The 21,483-nt window shown below is 40.2% G+C and overlaps 1 protein-coding gene across 13 annotated transcripts in view; it reads left to right on the top strand.

Annotated features, from left to right (window-relative positions):
* Nucleotides 1-20,340, top strand: part of inpp4b (inositol polyphosphate-4-phosphatase type II B) — a 239,482-nt gene extending 219,142 nt beyond the window's left edge. For 11 of the 13 annotated variants that reach the window (XM_061251270.1, XM_061251272.1, XM_061251275.1 and 8 more), the window contains 8 exons: nt 1,617-1,789; nt 2,658-2,781; nt 3,598-3,724; nt 4,390-4,530; nt 5,327-5,424; nt 6,415-6,527; nt 9,508-9,662; nt 16,098-16,294. In XM_061251270.1, coding sequence (XP_061107254.1) covers nt 1,617-1,789; nt 2,658-2,781; nt 3,598-3,724; nt 4,390-4,530; nt 5,327-5,424; nt 6,415-6,527; nt 9,508-9,662; nt 16,098-16,272 — 1,106 coding nt within the window. In that variant the 3' untranslated portion in view covers nt 16,273-16,294. Of the gene's footprint in view, nt 1-1,616; nt 1,790-2,657; nt 2,782-3,597; nt 3,725-4,389; nt 4,531-5,326; nt 5,425-6,414; nt 6,528-9,507; nt 9,663-16,097; nt 16,295-17,258 lie in introns of those variants that run through there. The other 2 variants (XM_061251274.1, XM_061251273.1) reach the window with 2 other exon arrangements.
* The last annotated feature ends 1,143 nt before the right edge of the window (nt 20,341-21,483 follow it).

Raw genomic sequence — 21,483 nt, 5'->3', positions numbered from 1 at the left:
TCATACGCTGTTAGAATTGTATTTGCAAAAGTATTGAGGCAGGTGTGTCAAATTAGTTTTTCCTCTGTACCCATCAAATTTGTATTCCAAATTAATTGAGGATTATGAGGCAAAATTCACATTGCCTGCATTTGTTTCATGTGATTTGTTTTAGCATGCATTGGAAACTAGCCTATATTGCAACAATGCTATTCATTCAGTGAGTCAAGCCCCTCTATTTCAAGTCAGTATTAGTATCTGGAAAAGGACATTTTTACTCATTTCGTGACTTTCTCTTTTGTGACTTTCGCTGCACACCCCTAACATTTGTTGACTTCACCTCACTTGGTTCATGATGTGATCCTTCAATATGCTCTGCCAAGTTTGTACTGCAGCTTCTTTTGAGTTGCTGTGTGTTTGCTGGGGTTTTGGTCTTCTGTTTGTTTTTGAGCAAATGAAAAGTTTGCTGGAGTGTAATTACAGTCATATGGTAAACTATGAGATTTGAAACAGCTGGTAGTCATATTTCCCAGTATACTGGCTTGGAATAGGAGGACTTGACTTGGCATTGTTGTAATATCTCTTTTAAAAATCCATGTGCAGACATTTGGAATTTCGCCTTATAGTAATTGTTTGATTTGGTATATAAATTTGATTAGTACAGAGGAAAAGCTACCCGTTTGTCCCAATTTGCATTTAACCGTATTTCTGTCCAAACTGAATGCTTGTTTCTGTAACCAGGGATGCATTCAATCACAGTTAGAAAACTAGGACATTGCTCCCATGCAAGCAGAGCCACTGTACGTATTTGCGCAGAGAAACAACTTTGTAATTCTATAGTTCCTGGAAATCAAAAATGAGTAGAGTGCTGCCCCCTGCTGTTTAGTGGATTTATCTAGCGCAGGGTTTCCCAACCCGCATGCCATCAAAAATTTTTTTTTTGTATAAAAACAAACCATTCATTTTATGCCATTAAAGTGGATATTGCTTAATTAAAACCACGATAGACCATTTAGACCTACTGCTGTCACATAAACATCAGTACACATGGTTAGTTACAGCTAGTTGCCTGGAAAACTTACTCCAGGTTGTCCATGTTAGTGTGAGATGCGCTGATTTGATCCAGATTTTGATCCTGCTTTTGGTCAAAAGGAGCAGTTTGTATTGTATTACCATACGTGTGAAATATATGAGCTATTATATAAGCTATTATATGAGCTAATATTTATTTTATATATATATATATATATATATATATATATATATATATATATATATATGAGCTATTATATAAACTAATATTTAAAGGGTGTGGAGGTGACCGAGGCTTCGCAGGGACAGGCGGAAAGTTCACCTACGCCTTGTCCCTACCTCTCTGTAAACCTTCATTGTTGTCTTTATCTGTGATATTTGCTTGTGTATTAATATTAATTAATATTAATATACTAATATTAGTTTGGCTAGGTAAGCGGTTTGTTCATACATTTGCAAAAATCGAATAGGCCCTGGTCCTTATCTTTGTTGTGCGGGTAGCAGTTGAAATTGTCTTTCAGCGCACTTATCCCTGGTTATGGGTATAAGTATGGATAAGAGAGTATACCAAATGCCAGTAATGTAATATCATATACTTGACTCAGGTGATTGGCAGGAGCAGATCTACCCCCTAGTGGTGACGCTGAAGGACTGCGTGACGGAAGTTGTGGATCGCGCTACAAAGTCGATGACGTTTGTCCTCTTGCAAGAGGCAGCGTGTAGCATCCCCCAGGGTCTGTTTCTGAAGCAGAGGAGAGACATCGTCTTCAGTCAGGCAGTAAGTGTCCCATACGCCCAGGGTTTCACGGCCTGCGGATGACAACGCACAACCCCCGCAGCAAAATGCACCCTGCCTAGCACTCCACATATTTTTATAAATCACATTTGACGACAGGCAAGAAGAATCCCGCTCCTGTGTTGTCGCTATAATAATAATATTAATAATAATAAAAAATAACATTTGTGTACGTATACTGTATGTTGCCATACATGCTCCTAACTACTTTTCATTATTTTTATGACTTTAATATTGATGCACATACAAGTACTTTTCGTCTGTCAGTCATTAGGCATGTCACTGCGATGTCCCTCTGTATTAAACTTTCCGAGAGAGTGTTTGCAGCCATTTTCAGCCAGTTTCCTTTATCTCAAGCTCCTAATAGTTCACAGCAACTTTGCCAATATTATATCGAGTACATTTAATTGTGTGTTCACCTTCACTACGAACCCTGCCGCTGCCAAGCGGTCCAGGAGCTCCCAGAATCCTCCCTCTGGCATTGAGCTAATGGCGAAAAAGCGGGTAGAACACGATAACCTCACCTACCCTTCGGAGAGAGAAATTCGTCCTGAGCTCAGTGTCGGACTTTCTCTGTGGCAGCAACTGTGGAGCTGGCGCGTCTGGCGCACTATATTTTACGCTATTAAGCATCTGCCCATTAAGGGGTGCAGAGACGCAGGCCATAAAGCCGAGTGCCTATTCAGCCGTCACTGCTTGGCAGATTGATCCCCTCCGTGCCCTGCGGCGCCAACTCGTCTCCTTAATGATGATGGTCTGACAGAGAGAACCCCTCCACGTCAGAATGGGAAGATTGAGCTGTCGGCTGTTCCCCTGCCCCTACCTATTGTCTCCTTGTGGGTCTCCCCAGCTCGCGGCCCTGGTCTGCGGGTTTGTCATGAGGCTTTACGCGGGCGTGGAGGACAAGGGCTTCCTGCAGCAGCTGCATCTTGTCGGACTAATAGCCCAGTTTGAAAGTCTACTCAGCACATACAGTGAGTACTAATTGTATTAACCCTTTGGGGAGTAGGCTTTTTCTTTCTTTTTTCTTGAATGTGTCTTTCAAAATTCTAAGTCTTGAACTCCTTTGCTTTCAATAAATAGTAGTGATTGTTACATTTGCATTAGCATTAGCTAATGTTCAAAGGGTTAGAAGAATCTCTCAGATTTCCTCTCTTTGAAAGGGAAAGGGATTTCAGTGAAGTTAAGTCAAAATGTTAGGTGGTTTAGTAATGTAAAACCCCACGCTAACCCAATGACGGAATTTAGCGAGGGCCGAAGGTATCAGCATGCTTGTCCTTCTGGTGTTGCTGAAAGAATATTAGTAAGGTTAAATATTAGTGGCCCCTATGTGGACAGTCTAGATCAGCCAATAAATAAACCACGATACAAAGACAGTAGTACCACTCTGCCTTCCGCTCTTTACTGGTCCGGGCTGACCAAGGATCTCCACAATGGGGCCAATACATTCACCATTCATGTTTATCTGACTCCATTTGAATAATAATTTAGATTAGTTATCCACATTTGATGGATGTCTTACTTATAATTTGGACTTGATCGCTACAGGAATCCTGTACCGTAACATAGAATATAGAATTCTTGTATATCCACCATCTATGCATATGTATTTTGTGGACAAATTGTAATTTTCATTGTATACAACAATCTTGGAAAGGACCTCTCAAGACAGGTCAAGGTATTGTAAGGATACAACTTTTTGATGGGTTGTTTTTCTTGGTGGTTCCAGAAATGTGTTGGTGGTGTTGAGAAATATTAGTCCTTACAGCGAGGCATCCTTTGTTGTCCAGGTGAAGAGATTGGCATGTTAGAAGATATGGAAGTTGGGATCTCAGACTTACAAAGAGTGACATTTAAGATCACGGAGGCCAAGTCTGACGACCCTGGAGATCTTCAGCCGATTGTCAGCGGCCGACGGTATGGCCAGCGGTCGCCCTTTTATCTCCCGAATTAGACCGCAATATGAAAGGGAATCAATAGAGGAGTTTCTCTCTGGTTCCCTCTCAAGTTTTTTGTGTCAAGTACAGGAAAAATCTCATCTTCAAAAATGTTCAATTTGACAGCAGGCAGATTCCCTCAAGGATATGAGTTCTAACAGACAGTGTATCTTGTGTTGAATGCTTTTGAAAGGTCGTCCCTAATTCAGGATATTAACAGAATTATCCTCAGAAAGACAAGTATTAATGCTAACTCAAATGTGAAAGTGCTTCACATTCTGTTCTGCAAAAACCAAATCTCAATCCTAGTATTGCCTTGTACTGTAAATCTACTGCAGTTTACTTTGGCCTTAAATAGTATGTTAGATGCTGATGAATTTGCATTCATACAAGGCATTTGTAAGTAGCTCCTTTAAGTTATTACTCAAAGTTAAGGACAAATAATACTGCAGTAAGGTAAAGTAGTGGTAAAGATGAAGGCCATGAAGGCATTCAGGCAAGATTACATAATATGAAATAATTTGGCACAATTCACAGATTAACTTTCATTGAGAGCCACCTGTTCCAAGCATTAAGGAAAATGTATTGCGTTTAGACGCATAATGTGATCCACACAGATTAAATATCTTGCTTCTCCTCAACCAGGGAGTATTACAGGGTTGCGGTGCCATTACCGCACGCGGTGTTTGAGGCATTACCAGAGGAGATCAAAGAAGGCAAGCCATTACAGGTGTACCCTGTGCTCTTTAATGTGGGGATAAACCAGCAGCAGACTTTGGCAGAGAGGTACAGTACGCATGCTTTTAACCACCACTGTTACTGCTCTCATTGACGAAACAGGTGGACAGGACTTCATTTATACTGTTGATTTAATAGCAGCCACTCAAGTAGATTTACTGCCTCATTAAAGCAAGAGAGAGGATCATTAACTCTTACATTTAGAGAGATATGGCATGGGGAAAAAACAGAAGCATCTGTGACAAGCCTGCACTTGTTTTCCCAAAAATGTATCAGTCACTAAAGTTGCTTGTAACCTTAAACTTTTAAGACCTATTTTCACATTTTTGATTTATGATAAAACATTGCTGAATTGGCTTCAGATATTATGAAATCATTTGACTAGAATAATCACAAATGTTTAGTTGACTGACTTGGTTCTCACAATTATTTCTGCTTGGATGCTCTGGAAACAATAGGCGTTTAATTCCAGTCACCTGAAACCAAATGTTCATAATTCATAAAGTAGCACCAGGGGAGGTAGAGTGGATTTTGTCTGTGTTTATCTTTGCTCTTTCAAAGTGCATATTCTCGTTACTGAAGCTAGCTTGCTGTCAGGAATGTAGGGCACTCTAATGTCATTAAAACACAAAGACCAAGACAATATATTTTTATATGACTTTGTATACATACTTTATATACACAAGATTTTACTCTTGTAGCCAGTCTACTGTACAGCAGAACTCTTAAGTGAACAATGTTCTTATAGTTGTGTACCCATGTATAGTAATGGGTAATTACTATAGTTATAGTGATATGAGCTTGATTTCAAACTGAGTATCACCTTTTCTTTGTCTTTATGCAGGTTCGGTGACATTTCCTCTCAGGAAAGGATAAACCAGAAAAACTTTGAAACGTTAGAAGGCTATTACAAGTCCTTAAGTGATAAAATCCCGCTGCAATGTGAGTCTTCTTGTGTGTGGAATGTACGGTATCCCTCATTTTGACCCTATTTACAGATTTGGTTCTTTGTTTCTCTGCACTGTTATACAAAGGTGTGGCTCATCCCTGAATACATATTTACTGTTTGTACATAGTATCCCTTGTAGCCTGTGGTGCTATATTACATTATGTTACAGGCATAACAAAGTGCATACCCATAACCAGGGACAAGCACGCTGAAAGGCCCTTGAGGGAAGTACAGTGTTACAGTAGTAAAATGACAAAGTTAAGGACTTTGGCCTTGTAGATTCATCTGATGACAAGTGAGCACTTCACTCTTATGTAAGACTTATGGGCTTTCTGAGGTTTGACACATTGTGTGTTCAGAGACGCTCTTCTGCATACCACTGTTGTAATGTGTGGTTATTAGTGCTGCTCACTGGATGTTTTTTGTTTTTTTGCACCATTCTCTGCAAACTCAAGAGTCTGTTCTGTGTGAAAATCTGCATCTGGTCTGAAAAATAGCTGAACCTCTTGACCACGTCGGCATGTTTTTATGCATTTAGTTGCTTCCACACAATTGGCTGATTCAATATTTTAATTAACAAAGTGCTCACTGACCGTACATTGTGATGATAGCATATCCAGCCAAGCCATAATCTTTCATTGCAGTGATTTGCCCTGTATTCTGGGTGGAATCCTCAGTGGGTCGGTAAGAATTCTTGTGAAAAATAGCCACTGGCTTGTGGACAAATTCAGCTGCAATGGTTCTTCCTAGTTACAAAGTTGTACAGTGGTGACTTGAGAGACACAATTCAAAATGGAGGGGGAAAGTGGGGGGGAGAATTGTTTAATAACTGCCACACAGTTTCAGCATCTTCATTTTTTCTTCTAATCCAACTCGTTAATGCTTCTTGTTCACTACACAAGCCCTGTATGTCTTGTTGTTTATTTGCCATTTATTGCCACCAACAGACTATAAATATTCTGATTTGTCTCTTTGCTTTTCAGATTTACCTTGTTTCCAAACTCAAACCGACTTGAAAGAATTACTTGAAACTCTTGGACAGAATATTATGACCAAGAAACGAAAGAATGTGGAGATACTGTGGCTAGCTGGAACGGTAAGGCTTGAGAAATTAGCACACACAAAAAAAAAGACTTATTCACATAGTAAAGCACACCACTTTATATTCCAGTCATAATTCCAATGACATTTGGCAGATTTATGGGGTTTTTTATTGTGCTCAGTAAGGGCTGTCTTCCTGCCACCCTTCCAAAGACTTTGTTGGTTTGGAGGTGAATTTTATGGTTCTTTTTAAGAACAGTATATATTTTTAAGTAATGCCTATATGTTTTAACATATTGAATATTGTCTGTGCTTACTACATATGGCCTTTTTTTAAATCTTTTTATTTTTTATCATATTATCCTTTATCAGTGGAGCCCACTGTATATCTTCAAAAGTCAGTCAAGAAAACGCTTCGCACTAGGTCCAATTATAAGGGTCTTTATTTCTACAGGAAGAGAACGTCTGCTGAGTCAACACCGCACTAAAAAAAGCTTTATTTACAGCTTTGCCTTAGATGGCCTGTGCAACATTGTGTCGGCACCAAGCTCCCCCTCATTCGGTAGATAAAACTTTTTACTGTCCAGCTGTACATTGCCTTTTTGCTTTTTTACGTTGGATGTTACCGATAACAAAACACCTAACGTTATAAAGTTTAGGCTATGATATTAGGTGTACCAGGTAGACATAATAGTTCTAGTAAAACAAACCGTTAATGCTGTGCACAAATGAAAAACTTCGATAGAAAATGAAGCAGGTGGATGAGAACGATAACCGATTTAGTGATTGCCTACATGGACGCGCTTGTGACGTGCGTTTGAGGCTTGTGATTTCTTTGTGCAGGAGAAATCGGTCGCATCTAGCAGATCTCTGCTGGTACGTTGCAACTTTTGTGAAACGAGCCACTGCCTAGTACAGAATGTTTTGTTTACCTTAGTCACTGCCTGTGGGTGTGGTGCAGTGTACTGGTATGCGTTAAACTGGAAAGAAAGTGATCGACCTTTCAAGAATTCAGCTGTTAATCACGAACGGGTTGCTTACAATGTGCGCATGGAATGACACTGCCTCAAAACACGAGACCTAATTACTGAAACACCTGGCAGGAAGCCACAGAGATTGAACGTTCATTCTTCAAATTGTTTGTGAGGGTAGTTAGAAATCTACTGAAGCATGTTCATGACAAATTGGAAAACTGTTGTCAGTCATTTCTAGCCTTGCTCACCTGTTATAAAGAAACCATGCTGATTTTCACCCCTCTTCATAATCGCACATATGATGTCCTGGAGGTGGTTATTTCTGTTCTTCATCCAGTCTGCTAGAGGGCACTGCAGCCATTTCTCTGGGTTCACTTCCTTGACTTCCTGTTTATCGTTTATCTTCTAATTTGCAGATAAAACTCTCTTATAATTTCCTATATATTTCAGCCACTTTATTCCACTTGTTGATGTCTATTCACGCTGTCCTCCACCACAGCTAAAAACCAAGGCTGTCTATAAACTCTATTGAAATCTTTCTTTGGCTCACTGGCTGTTTTCTGCCTTCCTTGCTTCTCTTGGTTCTATACTTCATTCTACTGGGCCCATATTTGTGGTTGAATTGGCTTCCAATTGCATTATTCCCATGTACACTTGGTCCATTCCCCTGAGATCACCTGTTCCTTGGATCTGGTGCATGGGCTGCTGCATTTCTCCTTCACTTGCTAAATCATGTTCAATTCTGCCATATCCTAAAGATGCACTTCTTCTGTCCAGTGCCTTTATTCAGTGCTCTGCATTTGTATGTATGCCATATATATTTTAACGTAGTCATATTTCTGTTCATAGGTGGACATTTATTTATATATAAATCTAAACTAAATTTCATTCCATGCATTCCATGCATTCCAAGGTGGAAGGACTGGAATTACTCTCATGGTTTTTAATGGCAGGTTGTAGGTGTAAACTGTCTAATAAGGTAACTGATAGCTAAGGTGTAGCTATCTTCCCTGATAATAAATCACACTTCATCAGTACATGGTCAGTACAGTATATTTGGAAGGAAACCAGTATGAAAAATTGGAGTCTTTGTTTGGAGTTGTTAGCACCCTCTTCTGAAACCCCAAGATGTGTGCAGTCTGAATACCAAAAGGGCTAATACGTGTATTTATGGAAAACGTAAGCCCAGGGTATTGTAGTTTCCACAATCCAAAGAACAGGCAAAGCTGGCTTCCCGCCCTGTGGGAGGAAACTGTCCTTATCTTTTGGCCAGTTTTCCAGTTTCCGGCTTCCGGCTATTCCCAAGGGCCTGACAATGTGCCTCATTCCATTTAGTTTATTTGCATAAACGCACCAACTGAAGAGCAAACATTCCTTCGGTTGTTTTGGTTTTAATGCAAAACGGAGAGCGATAATAGGCCGTCGCTCATCTGGATGTCTATGGCGACGCCACGTGCCAGCTCCCGGACTCCCGTACGCAGTTTTGGTGTCTTTGAGAAGCTCCAGCATCGACAATGAGGGTTTTATTAAAATGACAGTAGGCTGAACTATAATGGCGCTCGGGATCATCATAGCTATCCCTCCTTTGCCATCAAATAAAATTGTACGGTGGGTATGTTTCGGTGCGACTCGATGTCAGTTTTTCATTACTGAGTTTACTTATGAAGCCGAGTGACCGTTTGGGGAGTTGACCTGCCATTGAGTGTTTACTTCTATTTCCGCTCCCAATTTTTCCTCTTCTCTCAGGGTGAGGTCACATGGTTTTTGGAAGAGAAGTGCCGTTGTGTTATCCGTCACAAGACGGGGCCCAGAATAAATGTGTGTGCGCATATGTGCGTGTGTGTGTGTATGCAAGTACATGTGTTTGTGTGCATGAGTGCTGGTCAATTTCCAACTCCAGCATTTTTAACAGCCAACGCCCTTGCTTAATGTTCGTCACTCTGAATACCAAACACAAGCGCATTCATACGAACGGCTTTGCCTGGATATCAAAGCAAACTACCCGAGTGCGCAGGCCTGTGTGCATGCCTGTTTCTGAGAGTAGCTTTCTCTGCACCACAGGTCTGTCGAAGGCTGAACGGTATCCGATTCACCAGCTGTAAGAGTGCCAAAGACAGGACGTCCATGTCTGTAACGCTGGAGCAGTGCGCTCTTCTGCGGGACGAGCACGAGCTCAACAAGGACTACTTCGTCCGAGCCCTGGACTGCATGCGCAGGTACGCCCCACGCCCCGCCCCTCACCCGCCCCACCTGCGATTGTGCCGTCCCATTCCGCACATTTGCAAATCCACCGCTCATGAAAACGCGCGATAATCCAGGGCTGCTAAATCCTGTTCCTGCTAATCTATAGGTTTTCACTCCAGCACTAGCAAAGCACACCTCACCCAGCCATTGAGAACGATGGCAATCTTATATTCCACTTTAGCCTAGCTGTACGACAGTCCGGGAAGTGCCATAAGAATGCGTATTTATGCAAGTCCGCTATTCTCTCAGAGAAAAGCCAGAGGAAGCATTCAATTTCAAGACACTCTACATGGTGTGATGGTGAACAATTGCCTAGATAAACCTTCCGTTTTGTACCTAACAATCTAGGCTATCCAACGATTTGTGCAAACCCAATACCTCAAAGAGTACGGATCAACAGCTCATTCTAAGAAACTTCCCCAAACGGGACCCATTGCAAAAGCAGTGCAAAGGTCTGCATAAGCAGATTTAACCGCAGAACAATTTAGCCTTTAAGCTGGACCTCTCTCAAGTATTGTAACTCTCTGGGTAGAGATCTCGTTGAGCTGCTAATTAGTAGAGTGAGGGGTGCTTTGTTAGGGTTGAAGTGAAACCGACAGGACGGTAGATCTCCAGGAACAGGGTTAGGCAGCCCTGTGGTAATCGGTGGCCATGGTCAGGTCAGTGACACTGCACGTCAGACGGTCAGAGACCGGTCCCCCCGCATGTCCGATGCATCTCAGCGGACTGCCTCATTCCCACAACCTCTACCTCCATCCCACCTCCATTGTCTGGAACTGCCCGGTGTTTCTCCCTCATCCGTTACATACCACGGGTGAAGGCTCTGGTGTTTGTGTAGCAATCCAAATTTAGCAGTGTACAAATTAGCCCTTGTTCTTAACTGAACATTCTAATGGTGATGTAACAATCACTGCTGGTAATTGAAAGAAATGGAGCTCTAGAACACTGATTTAGAATTTTGACAAAGAACCTACTCTTCAAAAGGTTAAAGAAATTAATTTGTAATAAGGACTGAAATGTAAGGGGTCTCCAGTCAGGGGTGAACATGGAAATGCGAAAGCTTTTTTTTTAAAAGATTGATTTTAATTTAGTGAAATTTAATGTCATTTCTAAAATAAGCTTGTATTAAATGCATTCAACGGCGTAGGGGCCTATGTACTTTCACAAGGGCAGAAGGCATTAACCTAGGTTTATGCAAGAATTAAAGACGTGGCATTGATCTGGTGGTTTTATATTTTAGTAGAGCCCAGTATTCTGACAGCACAGATTCATATACATAAAGTATTCATTACCTAATGTGGCCCTCTCTCAGAACAGTGCATATGCAGAATGAGGAAAAGGAAAAGAGAATTGTTTTGCAATAATTTTGCTGCGCTGAGTAAATTGTTGTGAAAGCACTTGACCACAGGGATCAGAGATAACTGTCCTTTGTCAGTTAGTTTTCTGTGGCCCACTGGGAGAGGACTTTTGAGATAAATGTTTTTGGGTTCCATGCTGTCAAAATCCTGTTGGTTTATCTTATTGTACCAGTGAAATTACCTTACGGGCATACGTGCTAGCTCTTTTTGTCTTTCACATTTAAATGACAAAAAACCAGCCTCACAGTGGAATGAATCGGTTCCAGTCACCTCAGCTGAACCAAATTGGTGAGAAACATTCAAGTAGTTTGACTCAGCACTATAACTTTAACCATTTTTTTAAAGTCTGTTCTGTTGTTAACGGGAAAACCCACAAGTGCAGGACATGGGAAATTGAGAATACCTCAGATTTGGTTCCTGTTTCGTTTTTCTTTATTTATTTCATGTTTTTCTGATGAACTTAGTGTTTATGAACCTTCATAAACACAGTGGCCCAGTTCACTGTGGGATGACTGGCTGTCTGACTCCCTTGGGCTATCTGTTCTGTGGGAAGCTTTGGAGGCCGATAGCTAGTCCCACTGCATCAGACACGTGCAGACATTTAGAGGAACAGATTGGACCAACAGAAAAGGGCACGCTGAAGCATTCAGGTCACATTCCTCTTTGCACTGTACACATTCAGCTAAAATACACAGTGTGTTTCTCTGACTACGGATATCGGTCCGTAATAGTTGGGCAGTAGTCGTATCAGGGTTTTGGTTCTCTTTTCATGCAGCTGTTTGCAGGTGGTCACGTTTGTCAGTTCGACAATACGCCATGGCGTCGTAAACAACTTAGTGTGTGCAGCACAGTAGTAACACACTCCCGCATGTGTGTCAGTGTGGGCGTGTGTGTCTGTGTGTGTGTCTGTCTGTCTGTGTGTGCGTGCATGTGGGTGTGTGCATGCGTGTGTGTCTGTGCATGCCTGTCCGTCTGTGCATGCCTGTCTGTGTTGTGTGCAGGTGCGTGCGTGTGTGTGATTCAGTTAGCCTTTGCATTTAAGGAGAACAGGGCAGAGAGTCAGTCGGTAAGACAGAAATAAACAATAAATTATGATACTATGAAGGCAGTCGGGCAGGTGTTAGACACTGGTTGCCCCCTATGTGTGCACGTGCCTGCATTGCATTAATTAATTGTGTTCATAAACTAAGGCCTTCAACTTGTAATACACAAATTACAAAAAGTATGACATTTTTAACTGGGAATAAACGAGAGATTTATCATTTTCTACAGTTCCATGAATTCATTAATTCACTAATTCATTCTTTTTGTAGTGGAGGTTCCCTTTTAAAAAGTGTGTGAGATTGGAATGCTGGCTGGATCTTGTTGTAATGTGTGACTAATGTTTGACTGAGTCTCACTGTCTGGTGTAGAATGCAGTTCATGCTAACGCCTACTGAAGTCTGCAGCCCCACAGAGCGGAGTATAATTGGGGCTGTTGTTGCACATGGAAAAGCATTTGAGGAACATTGTGTAGTGGCAACCCTCGCTAGTCCATCCAGCACCCACGAGTCCGCCTACTTGTATATTGTGAGGAAGCTCCAGTCAGGGAAGAGTGAGTTCCAGGGATACGACAACGCAACCTTCGCGTTTGCAAGGGCATAACAAAGGTCTCGTCATGTTGCCTAATCATGGGATGATTTTTCTGGCAACAAAACATATAAAGTAAAATTTTAGCATTTAGAGTACAGTTACTTTTTCAGTAGTATTATGAAAAATGTCAAGGTATTCTGGAACAATAGAATTTCATAGGTAGCCGTAATCCTTCTTGCCTGAATTTAGGTATATATGCAGACTGGCCAATATGTCCCTTGAATTCTACCTACAGTGTACCTTATTTGTGATTGTTTGACAGTTGTACTGATTTGCAGGGTGCCATTGGCATTCTGTGAATGGATGGATTGTAGTTTACAAATCTTGGGTGAACACACTGCCAGTTTTAACACTACTGATTTACTCTCTTAGACTCCTAATACATTATGGTTGTATAAATGAAATTAATACACATCCTTGAGAGAAAAACTTCACCTGGATTGATCAACAATAACAGAAATTTTAAATGGCATCACCTGCAAGAGCAGAGCCTTTTTCATTAATAGAATGGCACAAACTCCAGTTATATGCAATCTTGAATAGTCTTTTTTTGTCATGAAAGAAATGGCACAAATTCTTCAGAGATTCTTCAGAGTTGTGTAATTCTGTGTAGTTTTTCTTCATTAATAGGATGACAAAAAAAAATTAGCACAGATTCTTTAAGTTGTGCAATCCTGTGTAGTCTTTTTCATTAACAGGATGACACAAATTCATCAGAAATCTAGTTGTGCAATCTTGCAGTTTTTTTTATTAAAGAAATTGCACAAATTCTTCCAAGTTCTGCAATCCTGTGTCGTATTTTTTTCATTAATAGGATGGCACAGATTTATCAGAAATCCTTTTGTGCAATCCTTGCAAAATAAATCTCAGTGTGTAATCTCAATGTGGCTTTCCTGGTTAAAAAAGCAAAAAATTTTTAAATATGCAGTTTTAAATAAAATGATTTCATTTAATTAATTTCCATTTACAATAATCTAATTGACTTTTGGCCCAGTAACATGGTGGAAAAACATATTTGTCGCAGGAATAGTAAATGGTAGCATTTGGCAATTGTGAGACAGAGGTCAAGCAGATAATGTGCAATTAGGTAATGGGAGGACACACAGTTGGCAGGCACAGGGAAGTGCTTATGTAAACCCTGCCCATACTTGGCACATGTGCCCTTTTTTGCAATTTGCACATGAAAACAAGTGGAGTTTCAAGAGCAGTTGCTATGAAGGGTTAGTAGAGTTTTATTCCTATTTTGTGGGGGCAGTATCAAAACATGAATTCCTAATATCAAGTCAGTGCTAGCTCACACAGGTAAGGGAGGAATGTTTTCATAGCACCTTGAAATGGTTAAACATTTAAAGGCGTTAAAAGAGCAGGGATGTCAATCTCCAGTCCTAGAGGGCCTCAGTGTCTGCTGGTTTTTGGTGTGTTTCAACATGAGTGATGGATTTAAGTCTTTCATTGGCTAATGAATCCACACACCTTGTTCTCAAGACCTTAATTGGCTGCTAATTGATAGGAAACCACAAATACCTGCAGACACTGCGGCCCTCCAGGACTGGAGTTTGACACCCCTGCATTAGAGGATGTAAGAGTAGCTTCCGCGAAGTATGCGAATGAATCAAATCTTTCAGTGGAAATTTTTGAAGGGCAGGTAGACAAATCGACTGACGTTAAGAGAATGGGGATGTCAAATGAGGATATACACCATTGTTTATTTTGGAAAGTCTATTGTTTAGCCTATGTCTCATTTCTCTGCCTCATAATGACTTCCTTGACTGTCGTTGGCACAATTAATGTTGACAAACAGCAATAACAGCCTCAGGCAATCAAAATACCTGCACTAAGGAAGCAATTGAACCTGACTATTCAGAAGCAGCTGAGAAGCCAAGTGTCTAATAACTTGGAAAGAAACTTTGGCGTGAAAATACATAAGTACTACAATTTTATTCATTTTAAAGAAATATATATAGGGGTGACATGGCTCAGGCAGTAAGAGCAGTTGTCTGGCAGTCGGAGGGTTGCCGGTTCGATCCCCCGCCCGGGCTGTGTCGAAGTGTCCCTGAGCAAGACACCTAACCCCTAAAAAAATGCTCCTGACGAGCTGGTCGGTGCCTTGCATGGCAGCCAATCGCCGTTGGTGTGTGTGTGAGTGTGTGTATGAATGGGTGAATGAGAAGCATTAATTGTACAGCGCTTTGGATAAAGGTGCTATATAAATGCCAAACATTTACCATATAAGATGTGTTCCTAAAAAAAACAACAATTCAGTGGGTTAATTATCAGCAACTGGAATAATTATTTTTTGTTCTTTGCTGAAATGCCTTTTAACAAATAAAACCACACATTTACTTGATAAGTGTGTGATTTCTGCTATTTATTTCATCTCATTGTCACCTTGTTTGAGATTAATTTGAATAATTTAAATTCAATATCATTAAATCCAAGTAAGTTGAACATTAACTGGCATGTTCTTTTGACACTTCCAAGTTCAGTGCGGGGATGCAGCAAACACATTAAGCAACATAAAATTGCCACGCTAATTAGTAGTTAAACGCTCAATTATCACATTTGGATATGGTTTAATTAAAAAATAATTCCATGGAGTAAATTGAGTAATTAGTGGTGGGTCAAGGTTTTTAATTAGATTCTATGTTACTGTTTAGGGTCAAGAAAAGACACCATAAATTAGTAGAAATACACTGGTCTGCAGTAAAAGTGGTTTTCTCAGCTGTTCCATAGCTTCTGGTCTGTGTTTTATTATTTTACTGCACTTTGTCTTTTGAAGTAAAACAAACGTCTTGTAGTTACTATAATTATGGACTAGAAGAACCAAGTTGTCACTGAAGGGCGACTGCTGTACGTAGATTTTTCTACATTTAAAACCAAAATTAGGGTTGTGCTATCTGCAGCAGATAGAGTAATGCAGTACTTACTCTTTGTGACTGTACTGCATTCCTTACGTTATTGCTGTATTCCCTGTGCTCTGTTCAGTAGTAGCACGTCGTGCCCTTACGTCTGCTTTCTGTCCAGGATCTGTGTGTGCTGTGTGTACTGGAGCCTGGGGCTATTGGGTTTAATTTCATTTTCATCCTTGCAAAGATCAACAAAGTAAATCGTCAAGAGCAGCAAGAGTGCCTGACACGAAAAGAAATGTAAAGTGGATTGGCTTTTAATGAATGATTTGAAAGGGAATCAGGGGCCTCGTAGCCATTGCTACCGTAATCATTAACGCACCGTTGCATGTTATCACCTCACCCAGCACGACCCTGGCCATCCGACCCTGCCCAGCTCCGCCCTAGTGAACTGCACGGGCGCTTCCCCACGCTTATCCATTCACATCGTCCATGCGTGAGCCCGTTAGCGTTAGCGTGTCAGCTTTACTAACCCGCTGGTGTTGTGTCTGTTCTTGACTCGTTCCCACAGTGGGCTCCCCCAGGGAGAAGGTGCTCAGTGGAGTGACCCGGAGACGGGCTCTGTAGCTGAAAACAAGCCAGCCTCCCGACACTTCTACCCGGTCGCTCTACTGCTCGTCAGCTCCCACTTGCTGGTCGTGTGGCTCATTTTAAGTCTCGTTTTTCTGCTTGCAAAATACCAATAAACTGCTTGTTATACCAGAATAACGGCTTACTGTGCAGTTTTTGTTTTTTTTTCCCTTAATTTTTCGATGGGTCCAGGCGTGCGGATAACTTTCACGTAGAGGGTTTCACCTTATTCCTATCAGTGTTTTTTTTTTTTATATACAGCACAGCAGTATTCTTAGAGGTAAAATTCTATATTTATTTAGGAGCAGCTGGCTGTATCTACTACAACAGTAGCATAATTATACTACGTAGAGGCATATATCTGACAAATATTTACAGTCTGGCCTGTATATTGAAACATGGATTACTTGAAATGCACCTGTTTACAGTTCCGTCATGGAGTGTGTTGGAATGTGTTGGTTGGAGGGCCTCACATCGCATTCATTTCCAACATTGCACACACTACAGGTGACATCAAGGGCTTTTCAGTGAAAATAAAGGCAAATAGATGTACTGGAGTGGGATTTTCACTGGATGGTGTGTCCATACGTTTTTACTTACATACTTATACAAGGATACAAATTGTCTTCAGTTATTTTTTCTGTGCTGCGATCAGTGAACATAAGTAATAGTTGAAAATTGAAAGAGAAAGTGTTTTCGTCTTGCTGTGAATCTTGATGCCCGTCTTCCCATTACCCTTCTATTTGTGGCAAATGACCTGATACATTCCAGTTGTCTGCCTTTAATCTGACCATCAGTTGGCCATTCAATGCAACAATCTCAATGCATGTCTAATTGGAAGTATGTCTCATACACAGTGCATGCAACCCCTCTGATAAAACATATTGTTCAGATTAAAGGTCACTACAGATGCATCTTGGTGTGCCCATGTTTTTATTAGGGTCCAAGAAGTGTATAATGTTCATAAAGTCATTTTATAAGAGATTAATTTACCAGTATATGTTTACCCATTCTGATCCTAGTTTTGTGTAAGCTTTTTTGTGCATTGTGCTAAAGCATTGTTTTATGATTTCATTTTATTTTGTTCCCTTCCATTTGCCAGAGAAGGATGCCGGATTGAGAACGTGCAAAAGAATATTAAATGCAGGAAATATGCCTTCAACATGCTGCAGTTGATGGCTTTTCCCAAGTTCTACAGACCTCCGGAGGGAACCTATGGGAAGGTCGATTCATGAAAAACCAAAAAGATTCCAAAGGAAGAAACATGCATTTTTCCCACCAAGCAAAAGCAAGAGCCATTGCTGTGAACATCCAATATGCTGACATGTCTCCTGGATAAAGTTTATACTGTAATACACAGCAAACTCAGTTTGTTCTTTGGATTCAACCTTCTCACTGAGTCCCAAAAATTCCAGTGGCTTGATGTTTTTAGCTATGTGTTGAATTTGTTGGTTGACTTTCCTGGACACCAGGTGTACAAACAAGGTGTCACAATATAGTTATTAAAAAGGTAAGTAACTGGAGCATTAATGTTTGACGTCGATATTACAACAGCATACAACTCTGAGCGTAGTAAATGAAATGAAAGCGCATGTTTTTCTCTGAACACACTGAGGGACTCACTGTGTAAGCTGTGCACTTCTGAGTCTGGGGGACATGCACTAAAGATGTTCATTTCCACCTGATAGTGACTTTCACACTCATTGCAGGTGAGTAACCTGAACACAATTAGAAGCTAATTGTGCACCACCACCTGTACACATTCGATGTACATATGAATGTCAACAATAACTGCGTAAGTGTCAGCGTTAAGAAATGGAAAAAAAGACTCTTATAGAAAATTTGCTATCTTTGAAAACTGTGTTGAAAACGTCCAAGTGTAAAACTTTACCTCTCAGTCAACCTCTCAGGCCAAAACCCTATATACTGTATATATGTGTGTACCTTTTATGCTTAAAGCATTGCAGCTTATGGCACTCTAGTTCCTCCTCAACTCTCAGCGAAAAATGAATCCTTTAATCAGCAGAGTGTGTGATCTGAAACAGGAAACTGTCACAGACAGCCACATCTGTTGTGCTCAGTAGGGAAAGCACAGCTTAGCTAGATGCTGATAAGGTGTTTTACTGAGGCAGAAACATCTTAGTAGTAATTAAGTCTGTCCCACAGGAACAGTTAAAGGGAGGAATGTGGAAGAACATAGATGCTTCAAATTAAACTTAATTTTGCAATTTTTGAATGGTGCAGTGCTGGTTGCTTGCCTGATTAATGTATTTTTGTACTCAATATAAAGTATACAAGTATACATTACAGAAGTTAAGCAAAAAAAAAAAAAAAACACTGACATTTTTGCATGTGTGTTCTTTAAGTTAATATTCTGTTTCCCGCTGATGTTTGACTTAATTGTAATTTCCATCAGAATTTATACTACTCAAAAACAGATCCTTCAGGCTTAGATCCACCTAAAAAGACTCCCTCTATCGCAGTAAAACTTGTATTATAGTAAATATATGTAACTTTTCCTTGGGTCCAGATAGCTTCCCAAACAAGTGAGCTGTGATTTTGAATGTTTTTTAGTTTTTCGTTTTTTTGCATGTTTTGTGATTGTTTCTACTACATTTGTATGAGCACTTTTCTTTTTACACATTTTTACCATCAACAAAAGTGTACTGTACATTTTTTTGATATATTTTCACAACCATTACTGATCAGAAAGGTTCCAAATATATATACTGTCCTAAGCATGACTGAAATGATGCATAATGAACATTTTCTATATATATATATATAAATGATACTGGAAAAATATATTTTACTGGATCCAAATATCTCTGAATGTTTTTGTTTTTTTTCGAACCAGCTTTGAATAAAATTAGGAATCAATATTGTAACATCATATACTCACGCCAAGAGAAACATTTGATAACGGATGCACTTTTTCAGAGGGACTTAAGAAGTGTTTTAAGAATGCTTTATTTAAAATATGACTTGTGGGTGCGGATCCAGTGTACAAAGATCCACCTTCTACCGGTGACCGGCCTGGAAGATAATTGATTTTGCCATAATCAAGATGACCTCTCTTCATTAAATGATAAAGGCAAGGTGGCTGCTCCTTCTCATACAGGTCTGGGAGAGAAACCGTTCCCTCGGTCCTGTCCCTCAGCTGCATGTCCTACACAGCCGGAAAACATCGCAAATGCCATTTATTAAACCTGGGTGTGCACCTGGCTGTGGAATGGCAGCTGGAGTGTCTGTCCCTGTGTATCCACTCCTTCACGCATTTGTTAGCTGCCATTTCCTCTTTGGAATCTCCTGAAGTTTGATTTCCACTCCTACCCTGTTTTTGTCTTCGTATTTTTCTTCGTTTCTGAAACACAATTGTACCCGTAATCCAATCCCAAACGTAGAGCAGCCTGAAAGGCATGCTAAGCATTCAGACGCTCCCGATACACTGAATAAAAAGTCAATATTCTAATAACTCCGAAACAAAGACATCTGAAGTGAAATAGGAAAAACATTTCGGAGAAGAAGCTGAACCTCGCAGGTGTGATTCTTCTGAGTCATAAACATAGGAAACTATAAGGCAGGGGTCTCCAATCTTATCCAGAAAGGGCCGGTGTGTGTGCAGGTTGTTGTTTTAGCACAGGACTAAGACAGCTGATTCTACTCATCTAGGTCTTGATTAAAGACCACGATTAGTTCATTAGTATAATCAGGTGTGTTACTGCTGGGTTAAAACAAAAACCTGCACCCACGCCGGCCCTTTTAGGATAAGATTGGAGACCCCTGCTATAAGGGATACAGATAAAATCGCATCTATTGTTAGTGCTTTTATCACTTCTTTTACAGCAACTTATATTTGAATTGGAATTGTCCCATAAATTAGTTTCAATTGTAATTGACCCTACCCCTGTAAGTTATCGAAAGCAATGCAGGCTTCCAGTGGTATACGGAATTGGAGTGACCTAGAATGAGCCCTGAAGGAGAATCCAGCACCTAAATTAGAAAAAACACCACTGTTATATACAGTGTATTTATTTTTGTGAAAGGACATACTCTTCTGTAAGAGAATACATACTGAAATGTTTCATGGTTACACAGTTATGTCATTATGTGGTAACCATATGTCATTATCGTAAAACAGTTAAACATTGTATAAGAAAAATAAAGAAATGTTGTAGTGATAATTGAGTGCTGGTTTTTGCCATCTGCATATAATGCTCAATAACACTGAAGCAATTTATCTAAGAGAGAGAGAATGTGTGCTCAATGTTCGCATGCCTGGTTTAGACCTCTCAGGGAATGTGGAACTCCTTTTCCTGTTTATTTTGAAATCCATGCCCATTTTTCACTGGTACTGACATTTAAGTGCACTTAAATTCTTGTAACTGAAATGACCCCAGGACTATATTTATGCGTGTGTTCTAAAGTGACTCCTGACCATGCAAAAACTTGATCGTGACAATGTCACATTAATTTGAAAGTCAGAAATGAGCAATGGCAGTATAACTTTTGAAGGAAAGCAGGAGATTTGAATATCTGAATGAATGCAGCAAACATTGACATTGAGAATTACTGGCATACAGCAGAACTTTATTTCACAGTTATATGGCATTGTGTGGCTACATGGGTCCCATGGTATGTCAGTGGAGACTGTTGACTCCCGCTGACTCCACAGTGTGATACATAATTGGCAGTAGCATCCCCTGGGGTTGGGAATGGTTCAGACAGGAAACTGTCACAGACAGCCACATCTGTTGTGCTCAGTAGGGAAAGCACAGCTTAGCTAGATGCTGATAAGGTGTTTTACTGAGGCAGAAACATCTTAGTAGTAATTAAGTCTGTCCCACAGGAACAGTTAAAGGGAGGAATGTGGAAGAACATAGATGCTTCAAATTAAACTTAATTTTGCAATTTTTGAATGGTGCAGTGCTGGTTGCTTGCCTGATTAATGTATTTTTGTACTCAATATAAAGTATACAAGTATACATTACAGAAGTTAAGCAAAAAAAAAAAAAAAACACTGACATTTTTGCATGTGTGTTCTTTAAGTTAATATTCTGTTTCCCGCTGATGTTTGACTTAATTGTAATTTCCATCAGAATTTATACTACTCAAAAACAGATCCTTCAGGCTTAGATCCACCTAAAAAGACTCCCTCTATCGCAGTAAAACTTGTATTATAGTAAATATATGTAACTTTTCCTTGGGTCCAGATAGCTTCCCAAACAAGTGAGCTGTGATTTTGAATGTTTTTTAGTTTTTCGTTTTTTTGCATGTTTTGTGATTGTTTCTACTACATTTGTATGAGCACTTTTCTTTTTACACAT

This window comes from Conger conger, chromosome 8, assembly GCF_963514075.1.
Source record: "Conger conger chromosome 8, fConCon1.1, whole genome shotgun sequence".
In the NCBI taxonomy this organism is placed as follows: domain Eukaryota; kingdom Metazoa; phylum Chordata; class Actinopteri; order Anguilliformes; family Congridae; genus Conger; species Conger conger.
This window is presented reverse-complemented; position numbering and strand designations above follow the sequence as displayed.